This window comes from Vigna unguiculata, chromosome 7 (assembly GCF_037176805.1).
Source record: "Vigna unguiculata cultivar grain cowpea cultivar isolate G323 ecotype 2 chromosome 7, ASM3717680v1, whole genome shotgun sequence".
NCBI lineage: Eukaryota > Viridiplantae > Streptophyta > Magnoliopsida > Fabales > Fabaceae > Vigna > Vigna unguiculata.
In genome coordinates, this window is record NC_140798.1 from 9685404 (window position 1) to 9709377 (window position 23974).

At 34.0% G+C, this 23974-nt stretch overlaps 1 protein-coding gene across 1 annotated transcript; it reads left to right on the plus strand.

The window, feature by feature from the left end:
* The first annotated feature begins 1248 nt into the window (after positions 1-1248).
* Positions 1249-5447, plus strand: LOC114189796 (cell division cycle protein 48 homolog). Its single transcript, XM_028078487.2, has 9 exons — positions 1249-1408; positions 1509-1674; positions 1762-1990; positions 2459-3225; positions 3311-3532; positions 3655-3726; positions 3814-4095; positions 4262-4621; positions 4905-5447. Exons 1-9 carry the CDS (start codon positions 1380-1382, stop codon positions 5205-5207), a joined length of 2430 nt encoding a protein of 809 aa, XP_027934288.1. The 5' UTR covers positions 1249-1379; the 3' UTR covers positions 5208-5447.
* The last annotated feature ends 18527 nt before the right edge of the window (positions 5448-23974 follow it).

The following is a 23974-nucleotide window of genomic DNA, read 5'->3' on the forward strand; positions in this document are numbered from 1 at the left end:
CTATCTACTCCCTTTCTCTCAAATCTTCTCTTTCAAATGAACACAACATTAATGTCTTAGAGTAAGGTATGTATAAGTTATAAAATGAATTAAAAATATAATATTTATCAACCTTTTATTACCGATAATAAATTTATATGTATAACTTAAAAAATAACAAATATTTTAGGTTACTTTTATTTTAAAAAAAATTAAAATTACCCTAAAATACGAAGAATATTCAAAAACAATTTACACTATCAATAAATATAATATTATTTCAAAAAGTAAAATAAAATGTATTTTTTTAAACTTAATTTTATTAAATAACCAAATAATTATAAGTCATAAAAGATAAAATAAAAAATATATACATTTTTTTAATTATTTATTTATTTTAAAAAACAACAAAGTTTTAATATAATTTTCAAATTACAAATCATGAATTAAAATACATATTTTTAATTTATTATTTAAAAGAATTGACATAAAATATTTTATTTTTAAAATAAATAAATAAAGAAATTAAGTATTTAAAAAATATGACAAGAATATATATATATATATATATATATATATATATATATATATATATATATATATATATGAATAAAAGTGTAAATTAACAGTATTAAATTATTTTAAAAAAGTCATCTCTTAAATATTTATTAAAAGTAAAATTTCTAATGTCTTTTTTTGCTATGAAGTAATAAAATAGATAATAGAAAGAAAAGGCTATTCATAATAATAATACAAGCGGGAGTTAAAGATTAAATTTATTTTTAATCTATAATTATAATAATTAATAAACTATAATTAATTATGTTTTCAAATTTGTCTTTCTTAATAAACCGGACATGTCTATAATATTTTTCCTCGGTAATTATACTGTATGTCCTAATAAACACCTCAAATATTCTAGAACTTTCGAAATTATTACATAATCAATTTATTATTATTATTACTACTATCGATTATTCGAAAGAAAAGGCTATTCATAATAATAATACAAGCGGGAGTTAAAGATTAAAGTTATTTTTAATCTATAATTATAATAATTAATAAAATATAATTAATTATGTTTTCAAATTTATCTTTTTTAATAAACCGGACATATCTATAATATTTTTCCTCAGTCATTATTCTAGTATGTCCTAATAAACACCTCAAATATTCTAGAACTTTCGAAATTATTACATAATCAATTTATTATTATTATTATTACTACTACTATCGATTATTCGATATACTTAAATTCAGAAGTAAATATAGCAGGCTTCTTGGGCGAGAAGAAAAGAAGCTTACCCAATTACCCGCTTTATAAATATCCAGTGACCTACCAAAGTTCCCAATTTCAGATCCCTCTGTTTTCCCATTCTCTTTCAACTCTCTTCAATTCCATGGCGAACCAACCCGAGTCCTCCGATGCGTAAGCTTCTGCTTTCTCCTCAGATCTCAAGAATTCGATCGATTAATTTCTCTTCCCACAGATTCGAAATCTAATTCATTCTATTTTCTTCTTTCTTCAGTAAGGGAACAAAGAGAGATTTCAGTACCGCGATCTTGGAGCGCAAGAAGGCGCCCAACCGACTCGTCGTTGACGAAGCCGTAAACGATGACAACTCCGTCGTCGCGCTCCACCCTGACACCATGGATAAGCTCCAGCTTTTCCGCGGAGACACAATTCTTCTCAAGGTGAACGAACAACCCAAGGGGTTTTTACTTTGGATTTTAGTCCACTTTTTCTAATAACCAAAATTTGTCTTGTTTTTTGTGGTTTAGGGCAAGAAGAGGAAGGATACCGTCTGTATTGCCCTTGCCGATGATACCTGTGAGGAGCCCAAGATACGGATGAACAAGGTCGTCAGGAGTAACCTTAGGGTTAGACTCGGTGACGTTGTTTCCGTTCACGCGTGCCCTGATGTTAAGTACGGAAAGAGAGTGCACATTCTTCCCGTCGATGACACCATTGAGGGCGTTACTGGGAATCTTTTTGATGCTTACTTGAAGCGTGAGTGCAACTACATACTCTTTTTTGATACCATATTTTGGCAATCCTTATATCATTCTTAACATTGTTGGTCTTAGATTCTGTGTGGATGAACTTTTCTCTTAATTAAAAAGATAATATGAATCGAGGGCACTAGGTAAGCCAAGCAGGGTTTTAATAAAGAACTGATGGCTTGTGGAGAAGTTTATCACAATTAGCTTTTAATATGTAATGCTTAGGGAACAATTGATGAAGCTAATCTCTTCTTTGAATCTAACATGTTTGATATGTATTGTTTGTTGTGAATACTGAGCATGTAAGTTGGTTAGTGAGGCCCAAGAGTGCGGGGCTTGGCATATCTGCAAACTGTGAGGGAGTGGTCTTTTTTGTTCATTTAGAAGCTTTGTGAGGATGGTGCTTAATCAAGTAATTGTATTTCTAGAAATAAGTTAACTCAACTGTGCATTAAGTCCAGTTTTACTTTTTCAGCTTATTTTCTCGAGGCATATAGACCAGTGAGGAAAGGTGATTTGTTCCTTGTAAGAGGAGGGATGAGAAGTGTGGAGTTCAAGGTTATTGAAACCGATCCTGCAGAGTATTGTGTTGTTGCTCCTGACACCGAGATCTTCTGTGAGGGAGAGCCTGTTAAAAGGGAAGATGAGAATCGTTTAGACGAAGTTGGTTATGATGATGTTGGTGGTGTTAGAAAGCAGATGGCACAGATTAGGGAACTGGTGGAACTGCCATTGAGGCATCCACAGTTGTTCAAATCTATCGGTGTTAAGCCACCTAAGGGAATTCTGCTATATGGACCCCCTGGGTCTGGTAAGACTTTGATTGCTCGCGCTGTTGCAAATGAAACCGGAGCCTTCTTTTTCTGCATTAATGGTCCTGAGATCATGTCAAAATTGGCTGGTGAGAGTGAAAGCAATCTCAGGAAGGCTTTTGAGGAAGCCGAGAAGAATGCACCCTCCATTATCTTCATTGATGAGATAGATTCGATAGCTCCAAAGAGGGAGAAGACTCATGGGGAAGTTGAGAGGAGAATTGTTTCCCAGCTCTTGACTCTCATGGATGGTCTTAAATCACGTGCCCATGTAATTGTTATTGGAGCCACAAATCGTCCCAATAGCATTGACCCTGCCCTTAGGAGGTTTGGTAGGTTTGATCGGGAGATAGATATTGGCGTTCCAGATGAGGTTGGACGCCTTGAGGTTCTTCGTATACACACAAAAAATATGAAGCTTTCTGAGGATGTAAGATTTAATTCTTTCTCCCTTTCATTGTGGTTTGATATGAATATTTGAGATATGAGAACTATGTCCGATGTATAATTTGCAGGTTGATTTAGAAAGGATTGCTAAGGACACTCATGGATATGTTGGTGCTGATCTTGCTGCTTTGTGTACTGAAGCCGCTCTTCAATGCATCAGAGAGAAAATGGACGTCATTGACTTGGAGGATGAGTCCATTGATGCTGAGATACTGAACTCAATGGCAGTTTCAAATGAGCATTTCCAGACTGCTCTTGGAACAAGCAATCCTTCTGCTCTCCGAGAAACGGTAAGTATTTTACTACTTTCTCGCAGTTTTGTGTCCTTTTGTTCTTTCCTTATTGGTTGACAATCGTGTGATCACACCATTCAAACTTTAATGTGCAAACATTGTTTTTGTTAATGGGTTAGGTTGTTGAAGTGCCCAATGTCAGCTGGGAAGATATTGGTGGTCTTGAAAATGTGAAGAGAGAACTTCAAGAGGTAAGATGAGCTACTGCATCGAGATATATCTCTGCATTTTTTTTCTCTCCTTTGAATATTGGCTATAATTAATTTTCTTTTTCTCAGACTGTTCAATATCCAGTGGAACACCCCGAGAAATTTGAGAAGTTTGGAATGTCACCTTCAAAGGGAGTTCTTTTCTATGGGCCTCCCGGTTGTGGTAAAACCCTTTTGGCAAAAGCTATTGCCAATGAATGCCAGGCGAACTTCATCAGTGTCAAAGGTCCAGAGCTACTTACCATGTGGTTTGGAGAAAGTGAGGCTAATGTGAGGGAAATTTTTGATAAAGCTCGTGGTTCTGCTCCATGTGTTCTATTCTTTGATGAACTTGACTCCATTGCAACTCAGGTTTGTACCATACTGTAAGCTAAGGCTTGACATCTGCTAAAGTTACTGGTATCTAAGATATTACTGCATTTAAATAAATTATATCACAGATAATTAGTTGTAAGACTACTCTAATTGTCTTCTCTTGACAGTTGTTTTGAAAACTTGCGTGTTTTTAATCTTGCAGAGGGGGAGCAGTGTAGGAGATGCTGGTGGTGCTGCTGACAGGGTTTTGAATCAATTGCTTACAGAGATGGATGGAATGTCGGCAAAGAAAACTGTGTTCATCATTGGGGCCACTAATCGTCCAGACATTATAGATCCTGCTCTTCTGCGACCGGGCCGTCTGGATCAATTGATTTATATCCCACTCCCAGATGAGGATTCTCGTCATCAGATATTTAAAGCTTGTTTGAGAAAATCTCCTGTCTCAAAAGATGTTGACCTTAGAGCTCTTGCCAAGTATACTCAGGGCTTCAGTGGTGCAGATATTACTGAAATTTGCCAGCGTGCATGCAAGTATGCTATAAGAGAGAACATTGAGAAGGTAAACTTTGGAGGATACCTTTTTCTGTGTTATTTATTGATTACTATGCATTGGCAATGACAATTAAAGAATATGTGAGAAATTTTGAATAGTTTTCAGTATAGGTTGAAATTTATTAGAAATAATAAATTGTGTTAGTTTAATTAGTCTCACGTTTTTCGATAAATTACAAATAATATTAGACAGTTAAAACAAGCCTTTTCAATAATTTTATTATCAATTTTAAAAATGTTTTTATCGGCGTTTAGATTGAAGGCAATTTGTTGAACTATTATCTTGACAGGACATTGAGAAAGAGAGGAGGAAAAGAGATAACCCCGAGGCAATGGAAGAGGATATTGAAGAGGAAGAGGTAGCTGAAATCAAGGCAGCTCATTTTGAGGAGTCAATGAAATATGCACGAAGGAGTGTAAGTGATGCTGACATTCGCAAGTACCAGGCCTTTGCGCAGACATTGCAGCAGTCAAGAGGGTTTGGATCCGAGTTCAGGTTTTCAGATACCAGCACTGGTGGTGCTGGTGCTGGCGCTGCATCTGACCCTTTTGCAAGTGCTGGTGGGGCTGATGAAGATGATCTTTACAGTTAGATCAACCTGTGCTTTTGCTTGAGTTATGAGAAGTAATGCTTCTAATTTATGTACGCCTCCTTTTCTGTCTGAAGTCAGGCTTCCAGTGGATTTATTATTGTCTCCCCTTAAAAGGCACTAGTTCTTGTGGTGTAAGTCTCTTTGGAAGTGGATTTATTTGGACTTCAAAAAGAGATTTAAAGGACATTTTAAAGAGCTTAGGTTTATTTGAATTTATAGTAATTTAAGACTTGTAACTTATTTGAGCGATTTTCTTGCATTGTATCGTCTACAAAAATTTTCTAAAACTTATGGTGACCCGTACTGTCAAATCATAACAAATATTATATGTGAACAAGGGCTTATTGGATACGGAGGAATAATATGATATTTGATGTCACTCAATCAACTGGTCAAATAGGTAGTACATTATGTATATACATTATTTCAACGTGTCAAATTGCTGGTCTTATACATTTTTCGAATCCTTTGAGCTGATGGAAGAATTCAGAGAAAAAGAAATGGAAAATTTTAAACTTGATATATACTTTGATATTTTTGTTAAATCTAAACGTTTTTACTTCTGTTCCTCGATTTCTTTCCTCTTTCATTCTATTTATTTTTTCGTTTTATTTTGGTTTCCATTAATTTCTTTAATACAGATGTTTTAATGTGATTTTTTCCTTTTATATTGCAAAGTAAAATATGTGTTGTTTTTATGGAAAGTAAAATGTGTTATTTTTGTGTATACATAATTTACCTTCGTATTAATCAATTTAGAACGTTACAAGAGCTTGTAACCAAATTTTTCTTCGTAATTACTTAATCATTATAACTTATTGGTTTGACATATTTAAAAAACAGTTAAACTGGGTTTCTTTTATCATTTTCATGCTAGTTACGTTAGTTAACTTTCCCCACTACTGGTTAGAAATATATGGCAAAATCAGAATTAGAGAAGAGCAACTTCCTTCTCTTATTTCGTTATTTGAAGATATATTTATGGATTGTTTGTATTTCTTTTAGGAGACTATTAACATATATGCTAATAGACGATATCAAATGTGTGGTCGTCACGCTTTAATACCTTCCATCTTAAATTATATCTTATGTATGTACTACCTTCTACACACAAAAAAAAAAAAATTCTTTTTTTCTGGATGTGATATCTCGATATCAATCTTTTGTATTTTCTCAATCGCTCTCACGTTTTTTTTTTCTATCTCATATTTACTACGAAGTAATGATTCAACTTTGTTTTTTAGTATTTAAAAGTCGTTTGTTCCCAAAAAAAAATTGTCGTAAACAATTTATGGAAGTTACTCTTGAACTAATTTTTATATTAATTCATTCTAATATGAATTGCGTTTAATTTATCTCTACAAATTGTAAAAAGTTTCTCTCTTTGATAAATAATTACTATTAAATAAATAATTACAAGAAGTATTCTTTTATTACATATAATGAGTATATAAAACTATTAGCAATTATTCTCTATTTTTACATAAAATAAATAATAAGAATATTGTTTTATTAATTCATTTATATCCGTTTCAAGTATTATAAAATTGTTATTTCTTGTTAAGAGTTGTCTTGTATTAAACATTGATATTTTTACATTGAATGGTTAATTAGTATTACATGAGAAACCTTTTATTTATAATTTGTCTTGAACAAGGTTGTTATTGCTAGCTTGCGAATTTTTGTAGTGTGTTAAAGTTATAGCAAGAGTTGGTAGTCTTTCATTTTATAAGACTTTTGATCCATTTTACTTGTTCTGCAAAATATTATTTGTTTCAAACATCCTTTCTAAGTAATGACCACCGATTTAAGAATATAACACGTTACAGCCTTTAAAAGCGTACACAAGTTAACACGGTGATGGTTTCATGAGAGTTACAATATTTCAAAATTTAATTTCTGTTATTAGACATCCTTTTACATATTCTATTGTAATGTTGTATAAGTTTAAGGATCTAAAAGTTGCATGAAGTCTAATGACTTAAAATGTTTAAGCTTTTCATACGTATAGTCTTTGTAACTTTTCTTGATAATTATACTTGATAATTATATTAATGTTAGAACAAATGGCTCTAGAAGGATGGCGGGGTTCGGAGGGAGGGAAGAGAGATTGAAGAGAGTCTTAGACCCTCTTTGCAAGCAACTAACTAAATCGTTTAGCAGACAAACAAAACCAACAATACACATCAAATTTATCTTGGCTCTAGAAGGTGAGAGGGTATTTTGAATAGAGTCTTGGTATGTTTTTATAGTGAACTAGACTTGATTGTCTACTACAAAAGGAACACAAGTATTACAAGTAACTTTATACCGATTCATTCAAACTCATAATAGACGACGTTTTGTTCTCCCTTAAGATGTTTCACTAATTAACAAAAGTATTACAAGTACACTAACCTTTATAATGTCATAATTAGTACATAAATATTTCCAGGTCACATTTTTTAATTCCTCCCTAAGATTAAAAACTCTCGTAAGATACCAAACAATATTCTTTTAATTCCTACTATTGCATTCTCTTGTGTAACAAGTCCTAATGTCTTAGCACCAAGTCTAAACTTTAATAAGAACCCTAATATCTTAGACTTTTCCTTATTAAGAGTGTTGTTAATAACTGACAAATCACGAACAATAGAGCACTTCCTGAGGCGTGTATATTCATTGTCTTTAAGGACTTATCCGTAGTGTGTTGCGCAAGTCCCTAGGATACAATAGGAACTTCTCGAAATTTCCCAAGGATCTCAGAACTAGCAAGGTACTCTAAAACGAGTAAGTAATTAGACCTAGAATAATAAGAGGAAGGAAGAACTAAGAGAACTAAGAGAACAAAAGATATAGGAGAGGAGAATGAAAGCTCAAGTGGTATGTCTTGGAGGAGGGAAATGACATCTATTTATAGATGGGAAAGGAGCTTGCAAATAGTGAACAACGGTAAAAAATTAAAGACCAAATCAAAATTGATTATGAAATAATGGCTAAATCAAAACGGAAGCACCAAGGCTTGCAACACAATTACGGATGAATCTAGATGGTATTAGGAATCAAAACATGGTCTCTAAAATAGACCTGCAATGCATCATTGATTGGTTCAAAACTTATGCCATAAATGCAAAGATCTTGTTTCTAAACTCTTCTTCCCTTTTGAAATATCCTCTATTTTCCAACAATCTCCCACATATTACAAAAGGGGAGATATAAAAGAAAAACAAAATCTTGTGTCTAAACTAAGATATAAAGCATCAAAGCTGGTATAACAAGCTATATGAACCCGTTCTAGACAGATAAAATTAACACAGAGTGTAGTTGGTATAACAAGCTATATGAACCAAAGACACTTGATGTGTGTTAGTGGTTTATCAATCACAATGCACCCACAATCCTTGCTGTTAACACTATGTTGCGCTCTAGGCCATGCGCGTGCCCAGTATTTATGAGTGCTTCAGAGATCATGCCAAGATCTCATACAAGCGGCCCTACTTGACATTCATATAGGTGATTTCATCAAGTGTATGCTGCAAATCATACACCACCCGTAAGGGATATGAAAATCATTAAAACTTTGTTTAAAGTAAAATTCTTACACCACATCGAATTTTAATTTACAAAGTTTAACCTCTCAATAATGTAGCCTCTAGCACTTTCACACATACCATAGGAATGGACATAATTGATTTAAAATCAATTTAGTGCTATCAAAACTAACAAGTGACTTATTTTTACCAATATGAACCTTATTCATGAGATCTCCAATCACAAAGGTTGTGTTACTATCACTTGTTTGTTTGCAAGTGGCTTAAGTCCCATTCCCATCGATGTCTCTAAAATCATATTCCTTCCCAAGGGTTTTGTCAAAGGGTCTGCTAGATTCCGTTTTGACTTCACATAATCAATGGAAATAGTTTCACTCTTTAGCAGCTACTTAACCAGATTATGTCTCAATTGTATATGTCTATTCCTTCCATTGTAGTTCTTGTTTTTAAACAAAAAAATTAAGCTTAAAATATTTTAAACAAAAAAATAGCATGCAAACAGTAATGGATCTTGACCATTAATACTGGAGGAGTCAAAATAATATTTTAAAATTTATATGTTTTATCATTATCACTAGTACAACAAAAATAAATATATAATATATAATTTAATTATAACCATAATATATCTAATAAATTTTTCTTTGTACTTTTAATTTATTGAACTCATCAATAATTAAGCCAAAACAAACACTACTAAAAAACATTTTTCCTTCTAGTTTTGTTTTGAAATTTTGTTTCATAAGAAATACTTACACATTTTGTTATGAAAAATAATTTGTAAGAAATTGCTACCAATATTTTAGTATAATATTTAGGGTAGAATTTGTAGGAAATACTTGCATACTTTATAATTTTGTAGGAAATAATTATCCATGAAGGAATTAACATCGAATTAAAACTCTTAGATAAAATGAAAAAAAAATTCTTTTCTTGTTAAATTTTATAAAAAGATTGTAGGAAAAATCTCATGAAATATGAAGAATTTTAGTAGTCATAAATTTTCGATTATATATATTTTTTCAATGTAAATAATTACATTATGTACAAATAAATTATCTTCTATTTTATTTCACAATCTTGTTTAACAAAACAAAAAATATTTTTCTTTAAGTAAAATACATTTCTTATTCTTGTTAAAGATTGCTATAGTTCAAAGATAAATTTTTTAAATTTGAATAATTAAGAGTATTAACAATAAAATACTGGAGTTAAAATTTTAAATTAATTTTCTATTGAATATGATATTAGCAATTTAATTATGAAATTAATTAATAATAAGTGAGTAAGTAAAAATGTGATAATAAATATTTTTATCCTTTCTAAATTTATTAAATAATTAAATTTTACCTATAATTAAATTAATTTTTTAAATTATAAATATATTTTAAATTTTAATTACTAACCTATAAAAAAAATATTGGGACCTCCAAATGACCAACTAAGGTCCGCCCCTTTGCATGCAAATATGAATAAAATGCAAGTATATTGTGAACTATATCTCTATTAAAACAGATAGAATAACTTGAATTTGAAGTTAAAGTTCTTAAATAAAAATACATGTAGATGTTCTAATTAGTGCAGACAATAACTCTATAATAACTAATCATCGATGCATATAACAATTTTTTTGTTTGTTTAGAATTATATATTTCGATATCTATGTTAAATTATAAAAAGGACATGATAATTATATTAGTGATGTATAATAAAATAATATTGTTATATGATTAAAATTTATAATTATAGTTTTTAGTTATATAATATATTAAAATGAAATGTATATGCATGAATAATTGTTAAAATAAAATATAAACATATTATAAAATATTATCCTGTACAAAATAAAAATAACACTAAGTTGATGTTAAAATTTGTAAATAGAAATACATGCAAAGTTATAAACAACTTAAGAAGCTTGAGAGATATATCAAAAGATGTTGACATAAAAAATAACAAAATAAAAATGAAGTTAAACTTAAATAATATAAAAAAAGTTATGTACATATGAATAATAGCAATAACAATAATAACAATAATAATAATAATAATAATAATAATTTATTATTATTATTATTATTATCATATATATCAATAAATATAAAAATAATAATACAAATAATATTAATATTAATAATAATAATATCAATATCATTACTATTAATAATAATAATAATAATATGTTAATAGTTATATAATAATAATGCAAAAATTAATACTTCTAATAATATTAATAATAATATCATTACCGATGATAATAATAATAATAATAATAATAATAATAATAATAATAATAATAATAATAATAATAATAATAATAATAATAATAATAATAATAATAATAATAATAATAATAATAATAATAATAATAATAATAATAATATCAATACCAATATTACTAATAATAACTATACTAATAATAATAATTTCAAATAATAATAATAATAATATAATATCAATACCAATATTACTAATAATAACTATACTAATAATAATAATTTCAAATAATAATAATACTTATAATCAAAATACTAATACTAATCATATTAATGCTAATATATAACAATATATAAAGAAGGTTCACATTTCAAAATACCAATTTTATCCTTTAAAATATAATTATTTATTAAATTTTTGAAAATTGATTGTTACTTTTACAAACTTTTTTATAAAATCGTCTATCTTTACTTCTTCCTTTTTTCTTTATTTATCAACAGTTATTGTCTCATCTTTTCTTATATATTTCACTTTATTTTTAATAAATATAATTTTATTTTATATATTAACTTAATAACATTACATTATCATCATCTACTAATATAATATCACGCATATTTAAAAAATGCGTACACACAGGCACGACAATGCCTTGTGTACGCTAGTAATACTAATGTCAATGTTATTGTGAATGTTATTATTATTAATAATAATAATAATAATAGTAATAGTAATAATAATAATAATAAATACTATCAATAATGTACTACACCTAGTCAGCCCAACAAAACACACCAACACTTATCATCCTTTGCCGTTATAGATGTATCGGCACAGGCTGGGGGACTGGTGTACTACACATAGGCGGCCTAACTTGACTACAACCATGAGATCCGCCTACATAGCCCCTTAAGGACGCAAACAATAATAATGTATGTCGAACAATCAATAGTAAGTGGCCTAAGCCGCTAACTTAAGAAAATTGAACGAGAACTTGATAAACCTAAAACATTACCAACCATGCCCTTGGGACCCACAATAACCAAACTGTGGGACTTGGACTTGGCCTAGGCCCATCCGTGGCCCAATCAAAAGCCCAACCCATGACGTGGCCAGACATAATTAATAATCTATAAATATGCATGGACCCCACGAATTAAAGGTACGCATTCATTAATCCCTTAATCACGAGATTTAACTTTCTGAGAATTCTTAGCTGACTTGAGTCGGAGTCTTCTTCGCAGGTAACCCCTCCCGGGTCCAAATTGGTCCAAGCCGGGACACCAGCAGATAGCATATACATGCCGGAAGAAAGCTTACTAGAGAGATTGCAGATTGAGGTAAGGTGATACTTGTGTCTGACATCTCTTATTTGTTCTCAATAGGAACAAATAATATTGTTATGCATCTGAATAAAAATTTTTCCCTTTTAATTTTTTTTACTTAGGGTGTGTGACCATTCAACCTCTGTTTTTACTGTTTTTTTTTTTGCTAAGAATAATTTACTTCAACTATTTTGTGAATACTTCAACTCCTCGTGGCAAAATTGAGTAGTTTCAAAACTTTGTTCTAAGTTTTTTATTTCACATCAACATTGGATTAAAGAATGAACATCACTTGAAACCAATCAATTTTCTAGAAATCAAGTTATCATGTATATACAAATCGAAAGATTCTATTTTTCACACATTTTTCACAAGTTATAATGGGGCCAAGGCAAAGGTAAGAAAAATTTCAAGATTTTTGGGTTTTTTGATATAGTAATGTGGAAAGAATAATGGAGAACAATTTGTGATATCCCATTTAATAGATAATCTCTAATAAATAAAACGTCGCATGATTATAATATAAAATAGAGCAGCGATAGAAAGTATATGAGAATTCACTATTATAGTTATCCCAAAGCATACTGGAAAGGAAAAATCATTGGCATAGAATAATGCCATAAAAGCATAACTAAAAAGGGCAACAGTTTAGAAAAAGATTGCTCACAAAACAATGAATTTGAACAACATAGTTGCAAAAGGCGCTCAAAAGAGCTATAAAGAAAGGGCCTAGCCTAAACAACTGCATCTTCGTCCTCTGAACGACTTCTAGGAATCTCCACATCTGCTTACACCAAATATTTGGTGATCATTGCAAAAAGGAAAAGCCAAACAAATAACACAAACACAAAGAGAAAGGGTAAGCAAGAGAAAAATAATTTTTTTTACATAAATAGGAGCAGGCAACTTATAAACAATTAAATCAGTAAGCATACAAGGCATGTGTTACAAACAATACAAAAACCACTAACTCAATTATCTGGAAACATTTAAAGATATCGGATTCACTGGTTTCTTGCACTTGTGGTGGCTTCTATTGCTCTGCAGAGCCATTGCCAATGGGTTTCACCCTACCACGCACAAGGTTAGTCCATGATCATCTAAGGCCATTATCCTGCCAAAGAATAGGACCTCCTGCTACTTTCACCACTTGAACCAGTTTGCTTTATGTGAGTCTGACTGATTCTTTAGAGTGTCAGGATACAACCTTGCTTGAATCTTACCTAATTACATACACTACAATAGCACCATAAGGTCTCCCCCAAGAGGCTTATGGAAGTACGTCTAGCTCATACCATATACATGTTCTCACACCAAATCTACAAGTTATCTCAAAGCATTATATTCTCATGCCAATGCACAACCAACCAACCAATTCATGATTCATTTCATACAAAGAACATCAATTTCAGTTCATAATATCTGTTAACATAGGCATATCATTATACATAATACTCTCTGAAAAGTGAAACAATATATAACAGCAGAAATCAATTATTGAAATGCATCCCTGCACCAATCTCGCTCAAGCTAAAAGCCCTAGCTCAAGCAATAAAGTGTTCTCACATAAGCTAGGCATTCTCGTGTGGGCGAGAGCTCGAATAGTGAGCACTACAAGGTTCTTGCGAGTTCTCGCTTAAGCGAGACCTCCTCGCCTTGGTGAGATTACTTTCGCTCACAATTGGAGCTCGTTGCCTGAGCGACAACTTAAGCAGAAACCTAGGTGAGTTTATGTTATTCTCGCTTAGGCGAGGGTTACTCGCTTGGGCAAAAACAACAGGTTCCTCCCATACTCACGCGTGCAACATCAGACATTCAAAACCAACAATATTTCAACCATTTCTAGGAAACCACAATAGTAAGCAGGCATAAAAACATTATTTAGAACCCGAAAAAACAAATAAGATACTTGAAAAACTTGAAAGACCCTAGCTTCCCTTACCTTGAAAAAAATTTACACTTGAGAGGAGAAAACCTTTAGTGGACAAGCACCTAGACCTGGAGCAGCTTAAGGAGCTGAAAATAGAAGGGCATGCATTACAAACTGAGACCACAACAGAGATTTACGTGGAACCAAAGCTACCAAACATAAAAGAAACAAAAAGATAGGGGTTTGAGTTCACTTACGCAGAGGGGGAGCGTTTAGTAAGCTTGGAGGAGGAAAAAGCTTAAGCCCTAGCAGAATTTCTGTTTCAGAAAAGGGAGAAGGTAAGTAAGCTATTGTTAGGTGAGGAAACATAATGGGAGTAAAGGAGCAGCTGAAAGGGGATCTTGGAAAACAAGTGGGCTGACCTTGGGCCCTCTAATAAAACCAGGCCCTAAACGTTTTAAGGTTGGCTTTACATTCTACCCAACAACAAAAAAATTTTATCTCGAAAATTAAGACTTACTAGAAAGCAAATGCGGATATGACTTCCTCACATCCTACTCTAGTTCTGAAGTAGAGTCACCTATCCTCCTATCCTATATGACCTTGACTAGATTGATGGATTTTCCCTGGAGCTATTTGACTTGATGGTCTTCTAAACCAACTGGTTGTACCTCCATCGAGAGATCCTCTCTAATTTGCACATCCTCAAACTCTAGCACATGAGACGGGTCAGGTACATACCTCCTCAACTGAGAGACACAGAAAACTGGATAGAGATTAGCCAACTATGGAGGTAAGATAATCTCATAAGCCACTGGTCCAATCCTCCTCAAGATCTGATATGGACATGGAACTTAGGAGAAAGCTTTCTTGAGCAGATATCCTTTCACACTCTAGTGGTTCAGGTCAGCCTCAAGAACACATGGTCCCTAGTTGCAAACTCCAAGGGTTTCCTTCTTTGATCTGCGTAGGATTTCTGCCTACTCTGTGAGGCTTTCAACCTTTCCCTCACAATCTGCACCTTCTCGGTGGTTTGTTTCAACAACTCTGTCCCGACCAACACTGACTCCCCATCTTTGTATTATCATAAGGGAGTTCTACATCTCCTCCCATACAAGGCTTCATATGGTTTCATCTCTATACTCGCTTGGTAACTATTGTTATATGTAAACTCCACCAATGGTAGCACTTCATCCCAACTACCGAGATGATCCAAAACACAAGTCCTCAACAAATCCTCTAAGGACTGGATTAGTCGCTCTGATTGCCCATCTGTTTGAGGATGATAAGTAAAACTCATCCTCAACCTGCTTCCTGAAGCATCCTACAACATATGCCAAAACGTAGAGGTGAACTACGGGTCCCTATTAGACCCAATGCTACTAGGCACCCCATGCAATCTCACAATCTCCCTGATGTATAGCTGAGCCAACTTGGCCATGGACATTCTTAGATTCAACTGGTCTACCACAACCCAGATTGCATCATGACTTCTCAAGGTTCATGGCAAATGGATAATAAGGTCTATAGCTATGCTATCCCACTTCCACCCACACTGGTAATCCAAAGGCTCTAGCGTCCCACCAGACCTCTAATGTTCAACCTTTACCTTTTGACAAGTCAAATAAGCAGATACAAACTAGGCCACATCCTTCTTCATGCCTTGCCACCAAAAGGTCTCCTTGAGATCTTGGTACATCTTAGTCATGCCATGATGCAAACTATGACTACTCTTGTTCCCTTCCTCAAGGATCAACCTTTTCACCTTACCATCCACGGGTACACTAATCCTGCCTCTGAACCTCAATACATCATCACCACCCACAAAAAACTCATTTGCTTGATCTAATCTAAGCAACTCTTTCACCTTCTAAAGGCTAAAGTCCACAAATTGCCTCTCCTTGATCATGCTCAAAAAGTCACTAGATATAGTCAAACTATTACATCCAATGAAATTTGGTTCCAACTCAACTTGCAACTTCATATCTCTGAACCTTTCTAACAAATCTAACTCCTTGATCATGAGGTGTGCCACATGCACTATCTTCCGACTCAAAGCATCTGCTACCACATTTGCTTTCCCCGAGTGATATAGAAGTTCAAAGTCGTAATCCTTCAAGAACTTTATCCATCTTCTTTGCCTCATGTTCAACTCCTTCTGATCAAACATATACTTGAGACTCTTATGGTCACTGAACACGTGGAACTACACACCATATAGATAGTGCCTCCAGATCTTCAAGGCAAACACCACAGCCGCCAACTCTAGATCATTAGTGGGGTAGTTCTTTTTATTATCTTTAAGCTGCCTCGAAGCATAAGCCACCACCTTCATATTTTGCATCAACATGCAACCAAGTCTCTAATGAGAGGCATCACAGTAAACCTTAAACGGTTTACCAACATCAGGGATAACCAGAACAAGAGTACTCGTCAACCTTTGCTTAAGCTCTTAAAAGCTTTCCTCACACTTATCAGTCCAAGCGAAAGCTCTATGGTTCTTTTCTCTACGTAAAAGGTGCTTTGGATGTGCTTATGTTTTGTAATTATTTCCTTTATTTTTGTTGTGTGATTATTGATGTAAAATAATGAAATGGTTGTTGTTTGACTTTAACCTGATGATTTGGCAATTGCATGAGCTTGAGGGGTTGTGTGGGATTGGGGATAATGTGAAGCGTAATTTTTAGAATTGAAATGGGTGTGATACCATGTGCGTTTGATGTTTAATTTGAGTATAGATATCGTTTGGAACAATGACTGACTACCTAAATGAAAAATTGGACAAATTGATTGAATTTTGGGGTTTAACGATTTCTCGTAGGTGCAGTGAAATCTGGGTTTACCCAGAAACTAATGCATTGCCTAGCGGTACCTGTTTGCCGCCAGGCATTCTAACATCCCGACTGGATATTATGGATTTAAATATTAAAATAGATAAATATAATTAAACTACATTTACTGAAATATCATTTCCCCAAAATGTGGGAAATTTTAAAACTTTTATTACCTCAACAATAATTCAAAAATCCATGAATATAAATACTATTATAATTGTCCAAAAGTCTAGTAATATCCGTGTTTATAATTTATTTGAAATCATAGAAACAATATAAAACTCTGAGAAAGTCCTTCTCCCAAGTCTAGCCTCGCTCTGACTCTATGCTCCACCAAAACCACCTACAACGTCATCTGCTTCTGTGTACCACGTACACAATCATCGCCAAACACAAGCAGATAGGGTGAGCTAAAGCAATATAAACATATGCAACAATTTATATAACAAAACACACATTAAAGGAACTTCATCCTTTAGTCTCATCACACAGGCCACTACCATGTAATTCATGTTCTACGTCTTTGGTTGATAATCTCAAGCTATCATTGCTATCCAACCTACAAGTCACCATTTGTAGAACACATGCGAGAACACTCGTATTACCCTCCATCCTGAGCCACAACTCCAGGAATACTCCAGCATCTGACCCTTGAGATATCGCCAAAGCCTCGTAGACCACGCACTTCCAAAGATAGCAAAACACAATGTTTGCTTCATCAAAAAATTGCCTGGAGCTCCACACAAGTCGCCAGGCGCAAAAGGCTTCCAGACCGCCTGACAGGGGACACGTGTCACCAGGCGCCAAGCGCCTTTGATGCTATTGTTTCCACAAGTATCGCTTGGCGGGACAACCCTTACGGCCAAGCGCAACACACTTTAATTCTCTACTGGTTTTGTAGCCATTGTCTGGTGGTACAAAGCTAGCGCCAGACGGTTCCTATTCCGCAAAAAATACGAAAAACAATATTTTTTCGTGAATTAGAGCACCACTCATCTCTAGTATGGCGCCTGGCGGCCAATTGGGTGCCGCCAAGCAGTTCCAGGAACCCAGAAATTTCCTCAGCACCTGCAAACTTTATCCATTTTGCTTTACCTTCAAGACGTAACCCCAAAAGCTATATTCCCTCAAACTTCAACCCATCTCATGCCTTACCATTACATCTTAAAGCATCCTAATTACAATATTTCCAATTTAGCATATTTTTCCCTTATTCTATTCCACTTGAACTCTCAAGTGCACCCTTCTACTCGAACCCCACTACACCAGTCACCAAAACCATTAGCACCGCCATCGCTTGGCGGCTTATATCTTCCCGCCCAGCGGTGCATCATTTCTGAGAAATTCCAGAATCTGGTCTCGCACACTACGCGAGTTCTAACTCCAATAAACCATCCATGTGCATCAATTTCCCACTCAATTTACCTTCATCATATATTTATGATTAATAATCCTATGTTAAACCTCCAAACACACAAAATTTCCTTATTTTTACTTACCTAATTTAATCAATACGAAAAGTCCCAAATTCTTAAACCCTAAAATCCTATACACGATTTTTTCATCCAATTAACTCCCAATCACATGGATTTCAAGGTTATATGATGCCTAACCATTCATAAACAATTAGGACATGATTCCTCCCCAATCAGAATCTTTCCAGAACTCCAAAATCATCAAGATTGAACCAAAATTGGTTTGCGCTGCTTGACAGGTGTTCATCACCGCCAGACAATTCAACAAAACCCAAAAACTGGGTGAATTAGTCATGCGTCGCCTGACGGTCGGGACCTTACCGCCAAACGCTTCCTCTTCAGGAGCCCAATATTATGCAAAAATTGATGTGCCGCCTGACAGCTGATCATCAATCCGCTAGGTGGTTTCTGAAAATTTCTAGAAACACATGAAATCTAGAGAAAACCAGAGGGTACAAGATCGATATACATGCATTACACAATTCATGCAATAATTTAACATTTAAACGCGATGACAACACCCCTAACCTGGATATCCTTGCTCCTAAGACAATTTATTGCAATTCTTTATGATCTCTAATTATCTCCCCTTGACTCTCAACCCAAAAACTCTAAATCTCTCTACAATTCAACTCTAGTGCTTTGAAAATATGCAGCCCACTACCCTCACAACAATACAGTGCTGTTTTCCTCTCTAATTCCCTTCTCTTTCACCATTACAACCCAATAATTACCCCATTTACTAAAAATAACGAAAATTAATTGGAGTAAGGTTAATGGCCCCTCAAGAGCCATTATTAGATGATTTTCCAGCCTTTCCTTGGCTGCCCATTCAGCTAGGATTTCTTTTGCCCTTTCACATCCAAGCCAAAAATAATTTTACCAAAAAGAAAGTTTACTTTGGTTCTACCAAGGTTTGAACTCATAACCATGCAAATGTCCAATCGATGCATAACCATTTAACCAATTCATGTTTTGTGATAATTCTTATAATTCTAAGGTTTTATTATCAGTCAACATGAGCATGCACATAACTAAATAATAACAATTAAATAACACATAAATGACATATATAGTACTCGAACCTGAGTCCTCTCACACAATCAAGTACACTCAACCACTTGAGCTAGTACTTTTCCACATCATAACAATCTCCATTAAATGCCATAAAGACTTCCCTACTTGTATTTATTAAATAATTATTTATTTAATTATTTAAATTTCACTGGTCTTACAAGCATGGCCAATGTCCCACAACCTTTTGGTTAGTTGTGTTTTAGCAGTGAGTTGGGGTTCATTTGGACTCATGGAAACAGTATGAGCACATAATGTGTAGAATTACACAATAGTGAACCTAATGTATGAATCATGATTATGCCTGATGTTAAAAATTGACTTTTAGTTTGAGGTTGTGAGATAAATGAATTGTGTAGGTACTATTTTAGAGGTAAGGGCAAGGTGGCGTGAGTTGTAAGCATGATTTGATTCTGTTGTGAGAGTTCGTGAATTTGAATGTCCCTTTGGGTTAGTCACATGTTAAGAATCAGGGTATTGGTGAATGCATGTGTATCTTTATAACTGAAATTGATGCATAGGAAGTGTGAAGTGTTATTTTAATTCGCATTGGTGCATAGAATCATGTGTTTAAGTTGTTAGAGTGCTGCTACTGTATATTTGAAAAGAGCATGTATTATTCATAAGTTGAAATTGCATGCTAGCATGGATTTAAATGGGGAAGCATATATATATATATATATATATATATATATATATATATATATATATATATATATGAATATATAGGGATCGATGCATATAAGATGGGATAGGGTTAGTGTTTAGTCATATGGATTGATATGTATGCAATTTGGCATTCTAGTGTGTGTTTGTAATGATTGGAATGTGCTAGAATCTGTTTAGGAGCATAAAATCCAGTAAGATGCATTGTACTTGTGTAATGCCTAGCGAGAAGGATTGATCCGCCAAGCGATAGCCACAAAGCAAAGGGTCCAAGAACGTGTGGCGCTTGGCAGCGTGTGGTGACCGCTAGGAGGTCTACAACTTGTTTTCGCCTAGCGGCGCTTAGGCTATGCCAGGCAATGGTGCAGGGGTAGGGGGCTCTTTGGGATGTGTTTGCATGGTCGGGTGTGATGGTCTTGGTCGGGGATGTGCTTGTTGGACGAGTGGGAGGTTTGTAATGGAGTTGGAAACGTGTGATTAATACGGACGATGAGGTTTGTATTGGATGTACTCTTGTGTAGGAATACGAGAGGGGAGGTTCATATGTTATGTGGTCACACTTGAGGCTGTTATGACCAAGAGGTTCATATAGTAGGTGTTCACGCGTGTTAGACTACGAGTGAGGAGGTTCGTAGTGTTTGACTACAATTGGAGAGGTTCGTAGAGTTGGACCATGAGCGGGCAGGTTCGTGGAAGCATTGGAATCCCTAAGACCAAGGTTGAGTATGTATTGATCTAAGTAGGTCAGGTTGATGATATTGAGGGTTTTACACGACTTATAGTGATGGCTTTGGGTATAAGACATGTTAAGTCCCTAGTGGTGGCTCATAATGTATTGTAAACATGTTATGATCATAAGTGGTAGGCCGATGATCGTATTGTCTAGCTCCACTTGATTATCACTCACGAGTGGTAAGTTGGTGATGTTGGGAATCTTGTGTGAGAATTTGGATGATGGTTCGTATTGGTTAGCTCCACTTGGTTGTTATGGATGGTGGTTCGTAATGTGATATTTTCACACATGTTGGTCTACCAGTGGGAGGCTCATAGAGGTTGGACGACAATTGGTAGGCTCGTGGCAGCATATGCGATCTTAAGGTTATTGTCAAAATGTGTAGAAACTGGATGAACATGGTGGAAGGCTATGATTTCTAATGCATAATGAGAAGTTCCCAGAAGGGGGTTCAGGGCTAAGTTAAAATATTTTGGGTGAGGGTTTACAATATGCCTTTTCATGTATATTTAATTATATTGAGCTCACCCTTTCTGTATGTGTTTGGAGATGATTGTGTAACTTGTTACACAGAAGTAGATGATGTTTCAGGTGATGCTGGTGGCGTCTAGAGCCGAAGAAGAGCTAGCTTTGAAAGATTTTGATAATTATTTTATGTATTTTGAATACAACTGAATTTATGGTTTGGAAGTTTGAAACTTGTAATGCTTTTAGTTTTAAACTTTGAATTTGGCGCTATTAATAAAGATTTAAATTTCCTGCGTTTTGGGAAAGATGTTTTATTAATTATCAAGTTATTATTGTTTATAATTTTATTTTATTTAAATTAGTAATATCCGCTTAGGATGTTACAGGAAATGTTAACAAGGAAAATATACTAAAGTACCTCTATTATATTAAAACAATAGGAAAAATAAAAATTGTAAATGTGACAATATTAATTAATAAACACCTATCAAGGTATTATTTTCTCCCATATGCCTTCATTGTGATCACTACGAATAGCATGAATGTTATCAGTTACGTCATCAACCTTGTCTTGAATGGTTCTTGATGAGAAAGACATTGTCTTAAGTATGTCTAGACAGTCTTCATCATCATTTTCGTGCATGCTTCTTCCTTCTAATACAACTGACCATTTATAATTGGTTGGATCAATGATATAAAAAAAATTCTTGCTTAACTAGCCATAATAAATGGTTCATCTATATAACTCATCTTGTTAAGATCCACAAAAGTGAAGTCGAGGTCATCTGTCCTCACACCGAATTACTATCAACCCACACCGAATTACTATCCACGCACACCCTTACCTTCACATTTACCTTCAGGTCTAGTCTTAGGAACTCCAATTGGTTCACAACTTGGCATATAAGTAGAATTCAATGGCTTCTTCTACAATGTATCGCTCTATAATTGATGTTTCTGATCGATATTGATTCTTGACATATCCCTTTAAGATCTTCATGTATCTCTCCTTTGAGTACATCCATCTCAAGAAAACTGACCCACATAATCGAATTTCCCTCACTAGATGAACTATCAAATGAACCATGATATCAAAAAATGAGGGTGGAAAATACATTTCCAATTGAGACAATAGTCTCATTTTCTAAATCATCTAACACTTGAGGGTCAACAAATTTCTTGCATATGACATTAAAGAACATACACAAAAGTGCTAGAATACCTCTAATAGAAGTAGGTAAGATGGCTCAAAAAGCTAATGGTAAAAGTTGTTGCATCAACACATCATAATCATCAGACTTTAAACCCAGTAACTTTAATCTTGCACAAAAACAAGGCTACTAATATTTAAATAGTAAGTAACCTTGGGGAACCTTCACAATTCTTAAACATTGAAAAAAAAATTGGTTCTCTTTTCTAAGGGCAGGTAGGTGCGTCTTCCAATTGATTATGGATGTAACTCATAACAGATGCCCATTTTAGTCAAATCTTGTCATGCTTTACTCCATCTTTTGTCTTTCCTTTTACATTTAGTAAAGTCCCGATGACGTTGTCACATACAATTTTTTCAACGTGCATCTATACAATGTCGTACCTCAAATTTAAACCAATATGGAATATTAATGAAAACTTATCGTTTCTTCCAAATGTTTTTCTCCGTGGTCTTTTTCTTTTGATGTTTTCAAAAGACAATATCAATGTTTTTCATCTAGTTGTATACTTCTTCACCATTGTGGGGTCTCGCCACAACTTCATCCTCGGGACTTCCATTAAATGATTTGCTCATTCTACGATAAGGATGATTTCGAGGAAGGAATTTTTGATATCTTGTATACACAGTTTTTTTGATTGTGCTTCAATTGAATATAACTCTTGTTTTCTTCACAGATGGGACATGCAAAATGACCTTTAACACTGTAATCGCTAAAGTTTCCATATGCTGGGACATCATTTATGGTGCAAAACAACATTGCACGTAAACAAAAACTTTCTTGACAATATGAATCATACACATCAATGTCTTCTTCTCATAACAGTTTCAAATCATCGATCAACGACTTTAGGTACACTTTAATGTCATTTCCAAGTTGTCTAGGACCCGATATCATCATAGACAACATCATATATTTTCTCTTCATTCACAACAAAGGAGATAGAGTGTAAATCATCATCAAAACTGGCTATGAACTATGTTTGCTACTTAAGTTCCCAAAAGAATTCATACCATTTGTAGCAAGTCCAAGTCTTCAATTTCTTGGCTATGCACCAAATTTTAGAAATGTTTCATCAATCATCTTCCATTGTGGAGAATCACCTGGGTGTCGAAAAAGATTATCACACTTTCTTCCATCAACGTGCCATTTTAGGTTCTTTGCATCTTTTTAATGGAAATCTAGGTACTATAGTAAGGTACCACATCACCTTAGTAGGTGGACCATCTTTGTCTTCATCACCATTATCTCCATCAATTTTCTTTTTAAACCGCGATAAACCACATGTTGGACACGCATTCAATGAAGTAAACTTGTCTCTGTATAAAACGCAATCATTGAGACATGCGTATATCTTTTGATAT

What these genes read in the sequence shown, in the direction of transcription:
- LOC114189796 (XM_028078487.2), top strand. Translation starts at nt 1,380, where the DNA reads ATGGCGAACCAACCCGAGTCCTCCGATGC. An exon ending in CTTCTGCTCTCCGAGAAACG is followed by an intron (nt 3,533 to 3,654) that starts GTAAGTATTTTA and finishes TTAATGGGTTAG; the next exon opens with GTTGTTGAAGTGCCCAATGT. An exon ending in TGAAGAGAGAACTTCAAGAG is followed by an intron (nt 3,727 to 3,813) that starts GTAAGATGAGCT and finishes TCTTTTTCTCAG; the next exon opens with ACTGTTCAATATCCAGTGGA.